Source organism: Macaca fascicularis, chromosome 16 (assembly GCF_037993035.2).
Source record: "Macaca fascicularis isolate 582-1 chromosome 16, T2T-MFA8v1.1".
NCBI lineage: Eukaryota > Metazoa > Chordata > Mammalia > Primates > Cercopithecidae > Macaca > Macaca fascicularis.
In genome coordinates this window covers 4,689,192-4,708,589 of record NC_088390.1, presented here as the reverse complement: position 1 = coordinate 4,708,589, position 19,398 = coordinate 4,689,192, and the positions used below count along the sequence as shown (strand labels likewise).

The 19,398-nt window shown below is 52.3% G+C and overlaps 1 protein-coding gene across 4 annotated transcripts in view; it reads right to left on the bottom strand.

The window, feature by feature from the left end:
- Positions 1-19,398, bottom strand: part of SMTNL2 (smoothelin like 2) — a 44,159-nt gene that overhangs the window by 12,498 nt on the left and 12,263 nt on the right. For 2 of the 4 annotated variants that reach the window (XM_005582570.4, XM_005582569.4), the window contains exons 6-8: positions 18,540-18,657; positions 18,154-18,305; positions 6,515-7,474 (exon numbers count right to left, since the gene is read on the bottom strand). In XM_005582570.4, coding sequence (XP_005582627.3) covers positions 7,348-7,474; positions 18,154-18,305; positions 18,540-18,657 — 397 coding nt within the window. In that variant the 3' untranslated portion in view covers positions 6,515-7,347. Of the gene's footprint in view, positions 1-6,514; positions 7,475-12,870; positions 13,049-18,153; positions 18,306-18,539; positions 18,658-19,398 lie in introns of those variants that run through there. The other 2 variants (XR_010582227.2, XM_045375589.3) reach the window with 2 other exon arrangements.

Below are 19,398 nucleotides of genomic sequence, written 5' to 3'. Positions count from 1 at the left end.
GTTTGAGAAAAGGAAACATATGGACTGAAGCACAGACGAGGCCTCTGGAGCTGAATTTAAGCTGGAGGTTTCAGTACACTGGGAGGCTCCTCTAAAACATCTTAGCTGTGTTCACTGAAAGGGTCTAGAAGCATGACACCCAGCAAAATGAGCACAACAAGTTCCTGGACCTTCATTGGGAAATAAAAATTCTCCACCACACACACACACACACACACACAAAGAAATTAAACATTAGCAATCAAATTGAAGCTGTCTGCGTGTTCCCTTCCCTAACCGCAGCCTCCTTCCAATCCACTAGATGAGGGAATCTAGCATTTTATCATTTCCAGGCACTTTTGTATATTTTACTATGTATGTATTGTGTCTTTAAACAATATATAGTATTAATATCCATTTTAAAACACTTTATAGAAATGTTATTATCCGTGTGTATGCTTATGCAAATCGCTTTTTTTTCCTGTCAACATTTTGTGTCTTACAGCGATCCACACTGATACCTGGAGCTCTCACTAATTTTTACCCTCTATGTTATTGTACTGCATGGTTATGCCACCATCTACTTATGAATGTCCTGTGAAAGGACATTTAGCCTACCTATTATTTTTGACCATTATGAACATTGCTAGTGTGAACATTCTTGTGCATATCTTTTTGTGCCCATGTACAAGAACCTCCCTAGAGCATATCCTCAAAGTGGAGCTGGTGAGTTATGGTATAAATGCATATCCGCTTTTTCTCTTTATTATCAATTTATTTTCCAATATCATTGAGTCAAATGACATTCCCACCAGCAGGTTCTGTTTCATTCAGTGTTCTTGCCAACACTTAGCATTAAAAGACTTTTTAATTTTTGTTAATCTGATGGATGTGAAATATCTCACTTCTCTGCCTACTTAGTGAGGTTTAATATCTATTTATTTACCACCCATGCATGTTTCAGCTTCTGTGAAATAAAATTTTCTATCTTGCAAAAAAAAAAAAAATTATCTACAACAAGAGACCAGGATTTGAATAAATGACTGATTCCACAGTTGGGGCAAGGAAAGTAAAAGGTCAGTCTGGAGTGCCTTGTGCCAGAAAGCAAGAACGTGCTCAAAGGCCGGGCATGGTGGCTCACACCTGTAACCACTCCCTCACTTTGGGAGGCTGAGGCAGGCAGATCACCTGAGGTCATGAGTTCAAGACCAGCGTGGCTAACATAGTGAAACCCATCGCTACTAAAAATATAAAAATTCGCCAGTCATGGTGGCTTATGCCTGTAGTCCCAGCTACTCAGGAGGCCGAGGCACGAGAATCGCTTGAACCTGGGAGGCGGAGGTTGCAGTGAGCTGAGATCACGCCACTGCACTCCAGCCTGGGCAACAGAGTGAGACTCGGTCTCAAAAATATAAAATAAAATAAAATGAAAAAGTGCTCAAAGAACCATGGGGATATGGCAAAAAGACACAAGTCTTCTCCCTCTGAACAGTTTGAGCATCAAAAAAATTACAACAGTAAGGGATTACGGCACATTGAATTAAATTAAAAAACAAAAAACAAAAGAATCCATGGGCCTCCGGGAATACTCAAAAACTGAGTTAGAGGGAGGGAAAGACCTTCTTTACTGAAGAATGCCAGCCAGTAAACATCAAAGAAACGATGCAATTTTTGAGACAGAATTTCACTCTTGTTGCCCAGGCTGGAGTGCGATGGCTCAATCTCGGCTTACTGCAACCTCAACCAAATTGAGGTAAACCACTCAATCTGGACATCCACAGACTCCCTAAAGCCCTGGGCTACCAACCCTAATGTAGAGGAAGAAGCACAGAGCTTAGGACGCAGCACACAGGAGCAACAAGCCGAGGAGAGGAGGCTGTAATGAACAGAGGCGGGAAAGCAACAGCCAGAGGGGCAGGCAGGCCAGGACGAGCCCCGGCAGCGCAAACGCCACTCAGTCTGCAAACCAGGTAAGGACGCTTGCTACTGGGAGTGATTGAAACTCAGATCCCCGGCCGGGCACAGTGGTTCTCACCTGTAATCCCAGCACTTTGGGAGGCTGAAGCTGGCGGATCACTTGAGGTCAGGAGTTCGAGACCAGCCTGACCAACATGGTGAAACCCCATCTGTACTAAAAATACAAAAATTAGCCAGGCATGGTGGCACACGCCTGCAATCCCAGCTACTTAGGAGGCTGAGGCACGAGAATCACTTGAACCCCGGAGGCGGAGGTTGCAGTGAGGCAAAATCGCGCCACCGTACCCCAGCCTGGGCGACAGAGTGAGACTCCGTCTCAAAAAAACAAAAACAAACAAAAAATCAGATCCTTAAAGATCGATTTTACACCCACCTACGTGACAGTAAGAAAGCTGGATCAACTTCGGGGATGAAGGTGGACAGTCAAGACCTACGGTAACACCGTCTGGTGTCTCTCTGGCTGCCATCCATATCACCTGCCTCTGGTTCAGGGCCCCTTCCCAGTTTGTCATCCCACCTGTCTGGACCTTGTCCCTCCAGTGAAGGCTGCTTGGATGCCTCAGAGAGCACAGCCTTCTTACCTGCATTCTTCCCGGGCGCTTTTCCTTATTTGGTGCTTTCTAGGGAGTAGGCAGGTCTTAGGGATTTTTCTGTCTGTCTTTCTTTTGAGACAAGGTCTTGCTCTATCACCCAGGCAGTGGCACAGCCATTGCTCACTGATGCCTTGACCTCCCAGGCTCAAGTCATCCTCCCGCCTTGGCCTTCCAAGTAACTGGGACTACAAGCCTGTGCCACCACACCTGGCTAAATTTTAAAACTTTCTGTAGAGACAGAGTCTCACTATGTTGCCTAGGCTGGTCTCAAACTCCATAAACTCAAATAGTTGTCCTGCCTCGGCCTCCCAAAGGGCGGGGACTACAGGCATGAGCCACCGCGCCCAGCCTAGGAATGTTTAAGGTGCTCTTTCGAAAGACTATGAGGGCTGTTTGGTGTCAAAGCAAGTCCAAGCACCAAGAGATAAGAGATCAAAAGCTCTAAAAGCAAACCCAGTCCAATCTTTAAAAGTGAGAGAGATAAGATGGCTCAGAAATAATCATACTGGGTCCATTTATCATGTGGTTGGGAGAGCACAGCTAACAGAGGGAGAAAAAGTAAATCAAGTGGGCCATGTCCACAGGCGTAATCAACTCATCAGAATGAGCTGGTCACCCATCACCAGCTGGAGAAACCCAAGCCTGAGTTGGTTCTGCCAGACTGGTAAGATGTCTCATCCCAAACTGACCAACTGAATCAGCATTTCTAGTCTTCTGTGCAATTGCCTGCAGTCATATAGGCCCGGTCATGATGGCAGAGAATAAAATCTTCTCTCACAACAGTCTCCAGTTACAGAGTCCTGATCACTGCAACTGGGAAAGCTGAGAACTTTTCATCATCTAGCACATTTGCGAAATTCATTGGCTTTAACAAACTGTTCCGCAAACACCTGGCCTGTTCGGTCTCCCCTCTCCAGCATGTGCTTTGTCATATTCAGAAAGTGCTTATAGGCTCTCGCTCGCCTTGAAAAATATCCATCAGCTCTCAGCAAGGCTCAAACCCATCGTGGCTCTGGTGGAACGTTCACTTCAGGGAAACACACAAGCCAATTTGATCCGACTTCATAAATGTTAACAAAATCCAGGTGAAGGAATCTATCTGGAAAAACATAAGACTCTTATGAGCAGCTCCAAGAAAAAATTCTCTCGGGAAAGGGGGAAAAAGATGTGAAATGCTCCCTGCCAGGGTGGAAAGCAAGATGAAATTGGGTCTCACAAACGGGGAGCTTTCGCGGAACCCAGATCTAAAATGGCGGCTTCCAAATAGCTCAGGATTGTGAGACCCAGACGGATTTTCTTCTCATGCTTTGTCTTAGAGGTAAAATCGAGTTTAAAACTCATCAACTCTCTTATGATCCCTCACCCCCCACCCCCAACAAAGACCACAGACAAGAACATCATGGAACCAACTTCAAAATCTCGAGTCTGGGCCGGGCGCGGTGGCTCACGCCTGTAATCCCAGCACTCTGGGAGGCCGAGGCGGGCGGATCACGAGGTCAGGGGATCGAGACCACCCTGGCTAACACGGTGAAACCCCGTTTCTACTAAAAATACAAAAAAAAAAAAAAAAAAAAAAAAAAAAAAGAGCCGGGTGAGGAGGCGGCACCTGTAGTCCCAGCTACTCGGGAGGCTGAGGCAGGAGAATGGCGCGAACCCGGGAGGCGGAGCTTGCAGTGAACCGAGATGGCGCCACCGCACTCCAGCCTGGGCCACAGAGCCAGACTCCACCTCAAAAAAGAAAAAAATAAATAAAAATTAGCCAGGCGCGATGGCGGGCGCCTGTAGTCCCAGTTACTCGGGAGGCTGAGGCAGGACAATGGCGCGAACCCGGGAGGCGGAGCTTGCAGTGAGCCAAGATGGCGCCACTCACTCCAGCCTGGGTCACAGAACCAGACTCCGCCTCAAAATAAATAAATAAATAAAAAGTAGCCGGGCGTGGTGGCGGGCGCCTGTAGTCCGTTACTCGGGAGGCTGAGGTAGGAGAATGGCGCGAACCCGGGAGGCGGAGCTTGCAGTGAGCCGAGATGGCGCCACCGCACTCCAGCCTGGGCGACAGAACCAGACTCCGCCTCAAAAAAGAAAAAAAAAAAAAAAAAAATTAGCCGGGCGCGATGGCGGCGCCTGTAGTCCCAGTTACTCGGGAAGCTGAGGCAGGACAATGGCGCGAACCCGGGAGGCGGAGCTTGCAGTGAGCCAAGATGGCGCCACTCACTCCCGCCTGGGTCACAGAACCAGACTCCGCCTCAAAAAAAATAAATAAATAAAAAGTAGCCGGGCGTGGTGGCGGGCGCCTGTAGTCCGTTACTCGGGAGGCTGAGGTAGGAGAATGGCGCGAACCCGGGAGGCGGAGCTTGCAGTGAGCCGAGATGGCGCCACCGCACTCCAGCCTGGGCGACAGAACCAGACTCCGCCTCAAAAAAGAAAAAAAAAAAAAAAAAAATTAGCCGGGCGCGATGGCGGCGCCTGTAGTCCCAGTTACTCGGGAAGCTGAGGCAGGACAATGGCGCGAACCCGGGAGGCGGAGCTTGCAGTGAGCCAAGATGGCGCCACTCACTCCCGCCTGGGTCACAGAACCAGACTCCGCCTCAAAAAAAATAAATAAATAAAAAGTAGCCGGGCGTGGTGGCGGGCGCCTGTAGTCCGTTACTCGGGAGGCTGAGGTAGGAGAATGGCGCGAACCCGGGAGGCGGAGCTTGCAGTGAGCCGAGATGGCGCCACCGCACTCCAGCCTGGGCGACAGAGCCAGACTCCGCCTCAAAAAAGAAAAAAAAAAAAAAAAAATTAGCCGGGCGCGATGGCGGCGCCTGTAGTCCCAGTTACTCGGGGGCTGAGGCAGGAGAATGGCGCGAACCCGGGAGGCGGAGCTTGCAGTGAGCCAAGATGGCGCCACTCACTCCAGCCTGGGCCACAGAGCCAGACTCCGCCTCAAAAAACAACAACAACAACAAATCTCGAGTCTGTCCCATTCTGAATGTGAGGCATGAGGGACACCGTTCCTAAAGTTTAAAAGAAATTGTTCTGTATTCTGGCAGGATCTGCTCTGCTTCACACGCAGAGCGTATGGCCATGTCGGCAGGTGGGCAGAGCTCTATGTGACGTGTGTGAGGACTCAGTAACATATAGGCATGCTTTTCACAGAGCGCTTGTGCTCCCAGATTGGCTTCAGGTTTGAAACCCTAAGCTTCAGGTATGTGTCTCTGCTAATAATAGGGCTCTCCTCCCCAAGCCTACAAGAGACGAGAGAGCTAGCAAGGGAATGGTTTCCAGCATGGGAGAATCCCAGAGAGAGGACAAGACTGCAGCCTGGACCAACCAATCCACGGAGAATACTGCTCACCCACCTGCAGGCTCTGCCATGTTCCTCCTGACACCCCCAGGGATCTCCTGCCCACCCCCAATATACCACCCAAGGGACACATGGGACCCCACAAAGACACACAGGCACTGGTGTGGAGAGCCCGCTGCACGAGATGAAGACACAGATTCGCTCCTTATAGGGAAGGTTTAGAAGTGCATGGCTAAAATCCAACCCAATTATACAACGATTCTTGGCTGAGAAGAAGAATAAGCTAATGGCTGGAGCTCTATAGAATCTCAAGATTTTTCGATGCAAATCCTACCACCAAACAGCTGTGAAAATAAACCAACGTTCCTTGATGGGCTTCCTCCAAGTGCGGGACCACCCCAAACCCTGCTGTCTTGGGCCACTGTTTATCGCAAACACTGCAGTCTACATCCAGAGGACGGATCTCAAGGGGAACTTTCTGTTGACGCTCCTTCCACAGCATGGAGATGGGAGACAGGCACGCTCAGAGGTGACAGCAAATGCCATCTTCAACTTTCTAGGCCAGTGATTTAAGTGCAGGAACAGGGGTGGGAATTTAGTGGATATTCACTTGGAAGGTGTGCGAAGTCTCTTATTCACAGAACTCCCATCTCCCAAACAGAAATAACAAACCCCAAGCAAAGGTCAACACATCTTTTTTATGTACAAATGGGTCACTGGTACAGAGGGAGTTGCTTTTTATAAATATCTGCAGCAAATCCCCTAAAAAAGATGTAATAAGAACTCTGTCTCAGCACAAAGGGCCTATCCTTCCCCAAAAGTGTTAAATTCCCGAGAGCCTGTGCTTAGCCAAACACTTGTGGGGCCTCCTGGGAAGAACAGCAGCACTTTGGGACCAAGGCGAGAGCCTTCCCATCTCCCCGGAGAGCAGAGGTGACTCGAAGGTCATCTGTTGCCCAGGACTTGGGAGTGATTAAACTGTTTCTTCCCAAGACTTGCGGTCTTCTTTGTCAAGCTGCTGATTAAGCGGTCTCTCTGTTTCCTGGCAGTGACCCAGAGGGAGGGAGGAGAGGAACCTACAATCGCGTGAGGAAGTAAAAAACTCTGGGTATTTTGATAAAAAAACACTTGGCAATCACTGTAACCCTGTAAAGCCGATGTATCGAATTCACCAGAGGGAAAATCGTACGTTAGCATTCTGGAATCTATAAACGCAAGCATTTCTTTAGGAAGATCATTACTTAGCACCAATGTCTCTCTCTCTCTCTCTCTCTCATAATTTTTCCTTTTCCTCCGAACCCTTGGCTGTGATCAGCGCTGTCGGACCACAGCTCAGCAGTACTTTTAATCAGTAACACAGCTGGGCTCGAAGGGGAGTGCGGTCACACGCCACAGAACAAACCGCGCTCACACCAAACGGCAAGGCTCCTGGGGGCATCCTGGCTGGGGATTCGCAAGCGGACCCCCGGCCTCTTCCTGGGGCTGCTCTTTGGCACTCCAGGCTCAGGGGCTTTACTCAAAGCGACGTAGGTGGTTGTACAGCGACTGGACGTAGGTGAAGACGCACATGGGGTCCGGCTTGCGGCCCATCACCATCATGTCCTCCACTTCGATGAGGCGTTCACAGTTGGCCAAATTCCTGAAACACACAAGCCCCGTCAGAACGGCGGTCCCAGCCATCAGCCAGCCCCACAGCCGCAACAGGGCCAGGATCTCCATCCTGGGAACAGAGCTCAGCCTCTCAGCCGGCAGCCAGAGATTCCCAAGGACCCACCAGCGGGGAATTCAGATAACCCTGGCAGAACCCTTGGAATCACTGACTCCAATGCAGTGTTTCCCAAACTCCCAGATTTGTAAGCCACCTATACAATTCATAGTTTCCTTTAAATACACTTACTTTATTTAATTTGGGTTTTTTTTTTAGAGACCGGGGCTTGCTCTATTGCCCAGGCATAAGTACAATGGCACAATCTTAACTCACTGCAGCCTTGATCTCCTGGGCCCAAGTGATCCTCACGCCTTGTCTTCCCAAGTAGCTGTGATTCCAGGCACACACTACCATGCCCAGCTAGTTTTTTTGTTTGTTTGTTTGTTTTTTGAGACATAGGTTCGCTCTTGTTGCCCAGGCTGTAGTGCAGTGGCACAATCTTGGCTCACTGCAACCTCTGCCTCCCGGGTTCGAGTGATTCTCCTGCCTCAGCCTCCCAAGTAGCTGGGATTACAGGTGTCCGCCACCACGCCTGGCTAATTTTGTTTTGTATTTTTAGTAGAGACAAGGTTTCACCATGTTGGCCAGGCTGGTCTTGAACTCGTGATCTCAGGTGATCCACCTGCCTCAGCCTCCCAAAGTGCTGGGATTACAGGCGTGAGCTACCACGCCCGGCCCAGCTAGTTTTTTAAAAATAGTTTTGTAGAGATGGGGTGTCACTATGTTACCCAGACTGGTCTTGAATGCCTGCCTCAAGCGATCTTCCCACCTCAGCCTCCTCAGTAGCTGGGATTACAGGCACAGGCGACCCACAGTACCTGGCATATTGTATTTAAATTTGAAGTGAAACTATATTTAAGGTTTTTTTTAAAAAAGTAGGCTGGATATGGTGGCTCACACCTGTAATCCCAGCACTTTAAGAGGTCAAGGCGGGCGGGTCACCTGAGGTCAGGAGTTCGAGACTAGCCTAACCAATATGGTGAAACTCCATCTCTACTAAAAATACAAAAATTAGCCGGGCGTGGTGGCGAGCGCCTGTAGTCCCAGGAGGCTGAGACAGGAAAATTGCGTGGACCCAAGAGGTGAAGGTATCGCACCATTGCACTGCAGCCTGGGCGATGGAGTGAAACTCTGTCTCAAAAAAAAAAAAAAAAAAGTAAATATCAATAGTATATGTAACGCTGAGTTATTAAAATAAATGTAAAGCTAATAAAGCAAAAAATAAATTTACCAAACATTTACCTCCTAAAAGTGCTTTTAGACTTTTTTTTTTTTTTTTTTTACTGTGACCCATAGTAAGGAAGATATTTTCATCATGATTCAGCACATGCTTACATGTATGTGGAAATAAAGTTTCACAGAAATACTTCTTTACCACTACCTGTATTTTCTCAGTGATATTTCATGTTTATTCTCTCCCCTGCCCCTCCCCAACCCTACCTCTTTAAAATGCTGGTCATGGCCAGGCGTGGTGGCTCACGCCTGTAATCCCAGCACGTTGGGAGGCCGAGGCGGGCAGATCACCTGAGGTCATGAGTTCGAGACCAGCCTGGCCAATATGGTGAAACCCCTTCTCTATTAAAAATACAAAAATTAGCCGGGCATGGTGGCAGGCACCTGTAATCCCAGCTACTCGGGAGGCTGAGGCAGGAGAATCGCTTGAACCCAGGAGGTGGAGGTTGCAGTGAGCCAAGATTGCCTCATTGCACTCCAGCCTGGGGGACAAGAGCAAGTGAGACTTCATCTCAAAAAAAAAAAAAAAAAAAAATGCTGGTCATGAAGCACTAAATTGATTTTACAGTCTACTAATGAGTCATATCTGGCAGTTTAAAAGATTGCTTATCACGCCGGTAATCCCAGCACTTTGGGAGACCGAGGAGGGCGGATCACAAGGTCAAGATATTGAGGCCATCTGGCCAACATAGTGAAACCCTGTCTCTACTAAAAATACAAAAAATTACACAGGTGTGGTGGCGGGTGCCTATGGTCCCAGCTACTCAGGAGACTGAGGTAGGAGAATCGCTTGAACCCCGGAGGCGGAGGTTGCAGTGAGCCAAGATCACACCATTGCACTCCAGCCTGGGAGACAGAACGACGCTCCGTCTCAAAAAAAAAAAAAAAAAAAAAAGATTGCTTAAAATAATTGCCGCCCCACCCCCAGTCCCCCAGGGCCCTCTGCCTCCTGCCCTGGGAAATACTGGTTTAACTTCTGGCTCACTGGTTTAGACTCGTGTGTACACATGGCCTTTCACTGGGGCTCAGAGGGAGGCTGAAGGCCTCGTGGACATGGGAGGAGGAACATCAACAGTCAAGACACATCGCCCTGCGCATCTCAGCACCGAGTCCTGAAATAACAACAGCCAGCCTCTGGAATGCCCAGCCCTGCGCCCCCTGCCTCCTCTGACTCTGCTCACAGCAGGCCTGGGGCGCCTGGGCACCAGATGGAGCCGGCCTGACATTATTAGGCAGAACCAAAAAGGCAAAAACGATTGCACTCGGCCCGATGGTCAGTGCCCTTCTTTCAGCAGCTGTGTGTACTTTTGTAGTTCAGGGGTCCCCAGTCTTTTGTGTGTGTTTTTTCCACCAATAAGCGCATGGCTGTCAGGGTTCAAATCCCAGCTCCATCTCTTCCGAGCTATTTATCTGTGGGCAATACACTTCATTTATCCAGGCCTCAGTTTCTCCATCTGTGAATTATATCCACCTTGAAAGAGTGGTATGAAAATTATAAACCCATGCCAATCAGGTGGAACAGCAAAGGACATGTCGAAAGAGCTAATAAACGTTAAAGATTAGGCAGGGCAAAGTGGCTCATGCCTGTCATCCCAGCACTTTGGAAGACCGAGGCAGGAGGATCACTTGAGCCCAGGAGTTTGAGACCAGCCTGGACAACACAGCAAAACCCTGTCTCTATAAAAAATTTTAAAAATTAGCCAGGCATGGTGGTGTGCACCTGTAGTCCCAGCTACTCGAGACTGAGGTGAGAGGATCGCTTGAGGCCAGGAGGTGGAGGCTGCAGTGAGCCCAGATTGCACCACTGCACTCCAGCCTGGGTGACAGAGCCAGACCCTGTCTCAAGAAAACTCAAACCAAAACAAACAAAAAAGTCAGAGATTATTCTTATTGCCATTTTGAGGATCATGCCTCGCTTTAAGAAGCAGGGTGGATCACAGAGAAGAGGCCTGAATGTGAAATTGAAATAGTTGAGTTCAAACCCTGACTCCTCCAATTGCTTCACCGTTCTGTGCCCACTTCCTTAGCAGAAAATCGGAATACTGACCGGGCACGGTGGCTCACGCCTGTAATCCCAGCACTTTGGGAGGCCGAGGTGGGTGGATCACCTGAGGCCAGGATTTCCAAACCAGCCTAACCAACACGACGAAACCCTGTCTCTACTAAAAATACAAAATTAGCCAGGTGTGGTGATGCACGCCTGAAATCCCAGCTACTTGGAAGACTGAGGCTGGAGAATCACTTGAACTCAGGAGGTGGAGGTTTCAGTGAGCCGAGATCGTGCTACCGCACTCCGGCCTGGTGACAGAGACAGACTCCGTCTCAAGAAAAAAAAAAGAAAAGAAAAAGAAAATCAGAATACTACCTCTGCTGTCCCTCCCAGTGGGCCTGTTGTGAGGCTGTGATTCCACAATGTACCTTTATGCATCTTGTTCCCCAGAGAGCCCAGCCAGAGGGGAGACCCCAGTGAGTGAGACTCCTCTGACCCATCCCAGTTTGGCACGACGCACTCAGCACTTTCTACCAGGACTCACGCGGCTGTGTGCTCCAGAGACAAAGACTGTAACATTACCCGCAGACCCTGCTCTGCTGTGCTGGCTGGACGCCAGGCCTCCCATCAGAAACCAAATGTCAAGGCGAAATGGAGACATCTGTCCTGGATCCCCTCCCCACCTCCTGCTTGGGGTTGTAGCGGGTGGCCTGTAAGTGAATCCAACAGGCTTTGTGGGGTGATGAGTGGGTTTGGCCCAACGAGCGGGCACCCCTTCTCCCTGGGACAGGCCAGGGCAGGGCTCGATGTCAGGGAAGTCGGCCCTCTGATACGAGCAGGCATGTAAAGGTGCTTTGTCGACGATTAAGGATTGAAAATCTGAGTTCAGGCCGGGCGCGGTGGCTCACGCCTGTAATCCCACCATTTTAAGAGGCTGAGGCGGGCAGATCATTTGAGGTCAGGAGTTGGAGACCAGCCTGGCCAACATGGTGAAACCTCGTCTCTACTAAAAATACAAAAATTAGCTGGGCGTGGTGGCGCATGCCTGTAATCCCAGCTACTTGGGAGGCTGAGGCAGGAGAATCACTTGAACCCGGGAGGCAGAGATTGCACTGAGCCAAGATCATGCCACTGCACTCCAGCCTGGGTGACAGAGCAAGACTCCATCGAAAGAGAAGGGAAGGGAAGGGGAGGGGAGGGGAGGGGAAGGGAGGGGAAGGGAAGGGAAGGGAAGGGAGGGGAGGGGAGGGGAGGGGAGGGGAGGGGAGGGGAGGGGAAGGGAGGGGAAGGGAAGGGAAGGGAAGGGAAGGGAGAAGGGAGAAGAGAGAAAAGAAAAAGAGAAGAGAGAAAAGAAAAAGAGAAGAGAAGAGAAAAGAAAAAAGAAAAGATCTGAGTTCAGAGAGGCTGGGAACCTGAGTTCACCTTCCTGAGCCATCATTTCACATCTGGTGCCCTCCTTTCCACCTGCCACACAGCTGGGGCACCTCCACTCCCACACCTGCTACTTGGAGGATCCCAGGTGTGTGGGAATAGGCTCCGCACATGCCCAGGTTATCAGCACTGACAGGGGTGGCCTCAGTGGTGCCACATGTGAAGCAGGGACAGCATGAGGACTCTAGGACCTCCGCCCATCTAAACACCCCTGTCAGAAGCACCAATCACCTCTATAAAGGCCCTGCCTCAGCTTGTTCATCTCAGGGTCCAGGGAAAGGGGACCCAATTTCCTCCAAGGACAGCTCAGAACCCTCTGCAGATGCTCTGACCACGAGAAAGTTCTTCTGACATTTCTTATGCTATGTGTGCCTGTGTGTACTTTCTACCTACTGACCCCACAAGGCTATTTATTCTCAGTCTAATTTTTTCCTCCATGAAAGAACTCTTCATATGCCAGAAGAAAACCATCCCTCCATGTCTCTTTCTCTGAACTAAATAGCTCTGGTTCCTTAACTGTCCCCACAGAGGATACCTAGGACCCACCCCTCTGAACCAGCTCTTGCCGCTCTCTAACCCACTTCACAGGAGGCCTCAGAATTGCTGAGGTGTGGTCCACCCCCCGCAGAAGACAGCAAGCTGACCCCCTCTTCATTCTAGAGGCTGCATTTACCCTCTGATAATGACCCCTGGCCCCTGTCCTGGTGGCAAGTCTTCAAGTCCAGGGTGACAGTCAAGATGGGAGCGGATGCCATGCCCTGTGTCATCCTCCACTGTCCAGATCACTGGCTTCCCCCGCAGGCAACCAGGGCACTGGGCCATGATCCATCTGTTCCCCACTGTTGTTATTTCTAAGTTGAGAACATAAGAGTGTAAGAATTCCTAGGGGAGCAGGGAGGGGTCACATATGCAGCACGCAACCACCATCTCCTGGCTCCCTCTTTTCTTCTCCACCTGCTACCTTTGCTCTTCACCCACTTCTTTTCCTGGGGAGCTCCAAATTCCCCCTCCCATAGGCAGAGAGCATTCTCTGTCTTTGAGGCACAGTTCACACCAGACCCTCAAGAGCACTTGCCTTCCACGGATCACCTGAGGTCATGAGCTCGTGACCAGCCTGGGCAGAATGGCAAAACCCAGTCTCCACTAAAAATACAAAAATTAGCTGGGCGCAGTGGCTCATGCCTATAATCCCAGCACTTTGGGAGGCTAAGGTGGGTGGATCACCTGAGGTCAGGAGTTTGAGACCAGCCTGACCAACATGGTGAAACTCCGTCTCTACTAGAAATAAAAAAAAATTAGCCGGGCCTGTAATCCCAGCTACTTGGGAGGCTGAGGCAGGAGGATCACTTGAGTTTGGGAGTCTGAGGCCACAGTGAGCTGTGATTGCACCACTGTATTCCAGCCTGGGAGACAAAGGGTGACCCTGTGTCAATCAATCAATCAAACAAAGTTCAAAGGAGAAAGTACAAATCACTTTAAATGCCATTCCATAGCAAGAACCAGAGTTAACATGGGCTGACTACATTTTTTTTTTTTTTGAAATGAGGTCTCACTCTGTTGCCCAGGCTAGAGTGCAGTGGCACCATCTGGGCTCACTGCAATCTCTGCCTTCTGGGCTCAAGCGATCCTCCCATTTCAGCCTCCCAAGTAGCTGGGACCACAGGTGCGCACCACCACACCCAGCTATTTTTTTTTTTTTTTGTATTTTCTATAAAGGTGAGGTCTTGCCACGTTGCCCAAGCTGGTCTCAAACTCCTAAGCTCGAGGAATCCACCTACCTTGGCCTCCCAAAGTGCTGGGATTGGAACACAGGCATGCGCCGCTGTGCCCGGCCAATCCCGACTACCATTTTCAAAGAGGCTTTGCTTGCGCCTCACATCAGTGGAGTGAGGAAAAGGCTGAAAGGGTTTTCTCCTACTCCTGTCTATTGTGAGCTTCAACTACCACAAGGGCTGGCCTGTAAGGGAGATGGAGGAGGGGTTTGCGGGTTATTTTTATTTTTTTAAGCCTGCTCTAAATGCAGACCGGGATGCCAGGACTGGGACTACTACCTCCTATCTGGTTTTAGACAGAAACACATGGGCACTACAAATAGCCTGGAAGCCCCTTCTGCTCCAACGTAACCCGTAACCCGAGAGCAGGACACATTCCCCGCAGGGCAAGCGGGAAGCCTGGGGCTGCACGTCCTGCACTCGGCCTCTGCAGAGGTGGAGAGGACGGGTACAGAAGGGTCAGGCGCCCGCCCGACTCAGCCCCTTCCATAAAAGGGGCTGGTCCTCCCTCGTTCCAGACCCTGAACACCTGTCAGGCAAGGGAAGCTCGCTGTGCTGTCAACACTGCATCACTCACACAGATTAGGCCACCGGGAATCTCTGGGACCATAAATTATCAGGTGGGGGTTGGGGGAGGGCAGCACACACCACTTTTACTCCAAAGGTCCCTGGTGCATCCTTGTGCCTTTAAGGCACTTGCTCGTGGAAATGTTTCATTCCTCACGCAAGGTGAACCCGTGGTTTGGGGACCTGTGTCCTCCTTTCCCTTCCAGAAATGGTCTTTGTCAGACCCCAGGCTCCTCTCATCCCACCCTACCTGCCCCCCCCAGGCTGCCCTGGGGTCCTGCTGCCTACACGACCCCGGGTGGCTTTCAGCAGCACGCGTGTCTGCTCAGCCTTTGCCGCAAACCTCAGGAATATCGCAAAACTGACAGCCTTTGCCGCAATCATCAGGGATATCGATGAGGACACTGACAGCCAGTATCCTCAGACAGGTGTCCCTGCGCTTTCTCGCCAGCTCTTCTAACCAGCCTATTGTCCAAGAAAGGAGGTGATCCAAGCTGTTGTCCTCCCCAGAGGCCCCAGGCAGGCGAGCCAGTCTTCCCAGCCCTCTCCCCCTAGTACCTGGGAGATAATCTTATGGATGAGTCATGAGGGGAGGCCTCTTCCCAGGCTCTGAGCAAACTGCCCCCCGGCCCCCGCACGGCAGGCCTGTGGTGGATGCCCCTCCCCACGCCCTCGAGTCAGCAGAAAAGCAATAACTCATCTCAGCGGCTTCATCAGACCCATCCTCCCTGCCCCCTCCACAGTCGGAGCAGGCTCAGGCCACCGGGAGGCGGGGCCCATGGTTTTACCCTGCTGTGTGCTCCAGGAAGGCCGGAGGCAAAACCTGGACCAGCCTCCGCCGCTGCCTCCCCCTCACCCCACCGAGCTGGGAATAGAAGAAACATCTGGTTGAAGTCTAGAGGCTCCCTGAACTCAAACCTCGTGCTAGGGAAGCACAGCCTGGAATCCCTCTGGCTCTGGCTGCCAAGGGGAGCTGTGTTCCCTGCAGGCCGGGGCACGGGGCCACCACCCCATGGCCTGGGGCGTCCCTCTCTCTGCTACAGCCTAGTCTGGTCCAAGGCGGAGGGTGACCAAGGTGACCAGGGCATAAGCAGACACCCCTGGACTTAGACAACGAAGAACCCTGCAAGACAGTGTGACCTCGCCGCTGGGGTGGGTGCTGGGGTATCCACCCCGATACCGCGACCCTGTGTCCTCTGACAGTCTGATTGACAGTTGCCACGTCTGGGCTTCGGCAGCTGGACCCCATCCTCAGGAGCTGCATGCTCCCTGCACCACCCATTCTCCTTGGCTCCACCTCACCATCGTCTGGATCCAGTTGCACAACACGCGCGTCCAGGGCTGTTTCTGCAATTAGGATGACAGCTAACCCCAAGCAGCCAAGACAGAAAGGCTTTTAAAGTATACAAGGAGCTCTCGTGACCCCAGGGGGCTGAGTCCAAGCGCGTCACCCAAGGCAACATAACAGGGCTGATCCCGATATTCCAAAAACTCAGGCTGAGGAGCTCAGAGCCAGTGTCGATTCAGTCGTCACAGTGAGAGCTGCTGCCCCAGAGAGGGGCGGCTGTCTCAGGTCAAAGCAAGACTTACAATATACAAGACCCGTGGGCTCTGGTTCCTTCCCTGGCCAGGCCCAGGGGCCGGGGTGGTGAGCCGGGGCCGGGGCTGGGGCCGGGGTGGTGAGCCGGGGCCGGGGCTGGGGCCGGGGCCAGGTGGTTGGTGGTTGGTCCGGGAAAGGAGTGAGGAAGGCAGGTGAGGCCTGGGGTGAGGCTCCTTCAACCCAACAAGCCCGTGAAGACTACTTTTTTTTTTTTTTGAGACGGAGTCTCGCTCTGTCGCCCAGGCTGGAGTGCAGTGGCCGGATCTCAGCTCACTGCAAGCTCCGCCTCCCAGGTTTACGCCATTCTCCTGCCTCAGCCTCCGGAGTAGCTGGGACTACAGGTGCCCGCCGCCTCGCCTGGCTAGTTTTTTGTATTTTTTTTTTTTAGAGATGGGGTTTCACCATGTTAGCCAGGATGGTCGTGATCTTGTGACCTCGTGATCCTCCGGTCTCGGCCTCCCAAAGTGCTGGGATTACAGGCTTGAGCCACCGCGCCCGGCCTTTTTTTTTTTCTTTTCTTTTCTTTTTTTTTTTTTTAGAGAAGGAGTCTCACTCTGCCACCCAGGCTGGAGTGCAGCGGCGTGATCTCGGCTCACTGCAACCTCCAACTCTTGGGTTCTAGCAATTCTCCTGCCTCAGACTCCTGAGTAGCTGGGACGCCACGCGCCCGCCACCATGGCTGGCTGATTTTTTGTATTTTAGTAGAGACAGGGTTTCACCGTGTTGACCAGGCTGGTCTGGAACTCCTGAGCTCAGGCGATCCACCCGCCGCGGCCTCCCAAAGTGCTAGGATTACAGGCGTGAGCCACTGCGCCTGGTCAAGGACTACTCTTAAATGTGGGTACTGAGGACTCAGACCAGAAACAAATATAGTCAGTTGCAGACCAGCATCAGAGGCTGACTACACAAGGCACAAAGGCAGGGAAAGAGTAACAAGCTCGCCCTCCAGAAGACTCGGCTTTGGGGACAGCCTTACTTCTCTGAGTTTCAGAGAGCTTAGCATCCGGCAGCCCCGAACACCACTCATCTGTGCCCGGCTCCCTGCCCTGGGGGCCAGGAAGAACCACAGAGACGGCTCCTGGCCCTCTGCCTTCAGATGCGGTTCAGTCACCAAGAGGCCCTGGCGTGAGGCAGGAGGGGAGTGAGGTTGGGACATTTATCCACAGCTGCCTCCCTGCCAGGTCGCAGGGAGCTGACTGCAACCATTTGCCCAAAGCACAGCTCTTATCAGACAATCCTCCGGACCCAGGCCACGGGCTGGTATCCGCTGCACTGCTGTTATCCCGAGGCTGCTGCATGGAGCCTGGCCCACGACCTCATTCCTGCCCACGCCTTTGTAAAAAGTCCCTTTGTTAAACTCTCCTCGCCTAGTTTTTGACTGTGCCCCTGTCCCTCGCTGGAGCCCTGGCAGACAGACCTGACTTTGCCAACTCTCCTGAGACCCTTGGCCGAAAACCAAATCCCAGACTGGCTTTCCAGGTGCCTCCTGACCCCAGAGCCAACCCCAAGTCTTCACCCTAGGGGTGGGACCTAAGGAGCTAGGCATTTTCACAGTAAATGCTAGAACACCATTTAGGGAAGGAAAATCTTATTGGAAGCAAACATCTCCTTGTAAGTGGCCCAGATCGTATCCAGTTTCTTGCTAACTGGCAGCTGTGGCTCATGCAAGCAACGGCATCTCTCCATCAGTCCAGAGAGGACAGATTCAGAGCTCTGGGGGACCCTGTCCCGCTGCCCCTCATGCCTGCTCTGTGGCTGGTCCCCCAGAGTGCGCCTCAGAAGCTGGGCACCCAGCAAAGAGGGCAGGTCCCCAGGAACAGAGCCCCCCTCCACCACTGAGTGCTGCGTGACTCTGGGAAAATCTCTCTCCAGGTCTCAGTCTTCCCATCTGCACAAGAGGTACACAGACCACATGGCCCCAGGGTCCTTCAGCTTTGCAGACAGCGGCCCCACATCCCACTCGCCCCCATGCCCCACCAGGGGAGAAGTTGGGCTCAGGGACTGGGCTGGGACTCACTCAGCCATGGTGAAGGCCAGCTCAAAGTTCTTCTGCCGCTGCGTGGGGCTCAGGGAGTTGTAGTCGAAGGCGTCGGGGAAGAAGGAGTGTACCAGGGCGCAGAAGGCCATGCCGTCGCTCCAGCTGGAGGAGAAGTTCTGCAGGTCCACGTGCTGCAACAGGGTGAGTGGGGTCAGTGCAGGGGCCCAGACACCGGATTCCTGGAGTTTCTCAGCACACGCCACGGGCAGCTAGGCACCCACTCGGAAGGCATAATTACTGTGGTTCCTACCCCTTAACCCCAACCTCAGCAGGTTCCTGCCCAGGCGGGAGAACAAGGACAGTGGCAATGCTTGGTCAGGTCTTTGGCTGGGGGTCCCAGCAGCCGGAGGGGAGCCAGGGCTCACCTGGTAGCCCAGCGTCTTGCTGCGGCACCACTCGAGCAGGATCTGCTTGATGCTGCTGGCGCTGGCCACACCGAAGCTCTGCGACCGCTTCAGCCTGGCCCGGGTCTCGCCTTTCCCCCTGCGGAGAGATGGCAGGCCTGCTGCGGGTGCCCTCCAGCTGCCATCTCCCCGTGCGGGTCTGGGGCAGGGAAGGCCATCCCTGCACCACCAGAGAGGATGCCCCCACCTGCTCTGCTCACCCAGGGGAGATGCTGGCAGCACACAGGCTCAGCTGTGCCCATGTCCACGGCACGGCCCCATATACCAGCGACACAGCCTCCTTTGATGGTATGTGGCAGGACCATCCACACCCCTACAGCCCTCCAGGTCCCGTTTATTCCCCACCCAGGAAGCAGGGGTCACTTGGGAATCCTGAGACAGAAGACCTTGGCCCACATGGCCCTAGGCCCCTGCCTTCTGCCTGGAATACCTTTCCCAGTTCCTTCCTCCCACCCCTCCTTCTAAGCCCCCCTCTTAATGGGGGGGCCTCCTTCCCTGATGGCTCTTTCCTCGCCAGGAAGGATGATTTCCTCTTCTGGGCCTCAAGGACAGTCCCTAATGGCCTAGACCAGGTTGTCTGGGGCGAGTGGGGACAAGTCCTGGGTCGGTCTCCCTCACTAGAGTCAAGCAGGGACTGGCTGTTATCTTCATTATCCCACAAGGCCTGGGCCACACCCTGCACACAGCAGGCATCAATACCATGCTTGGGCCACACCCTGCACACAGCAGGCATCAATACCATGCTTGGATCACACTCTGCACACAGCAGGCATCAATACCATGCACTGACACGAGGACAGGCTGAATATGCAAAGGTGGC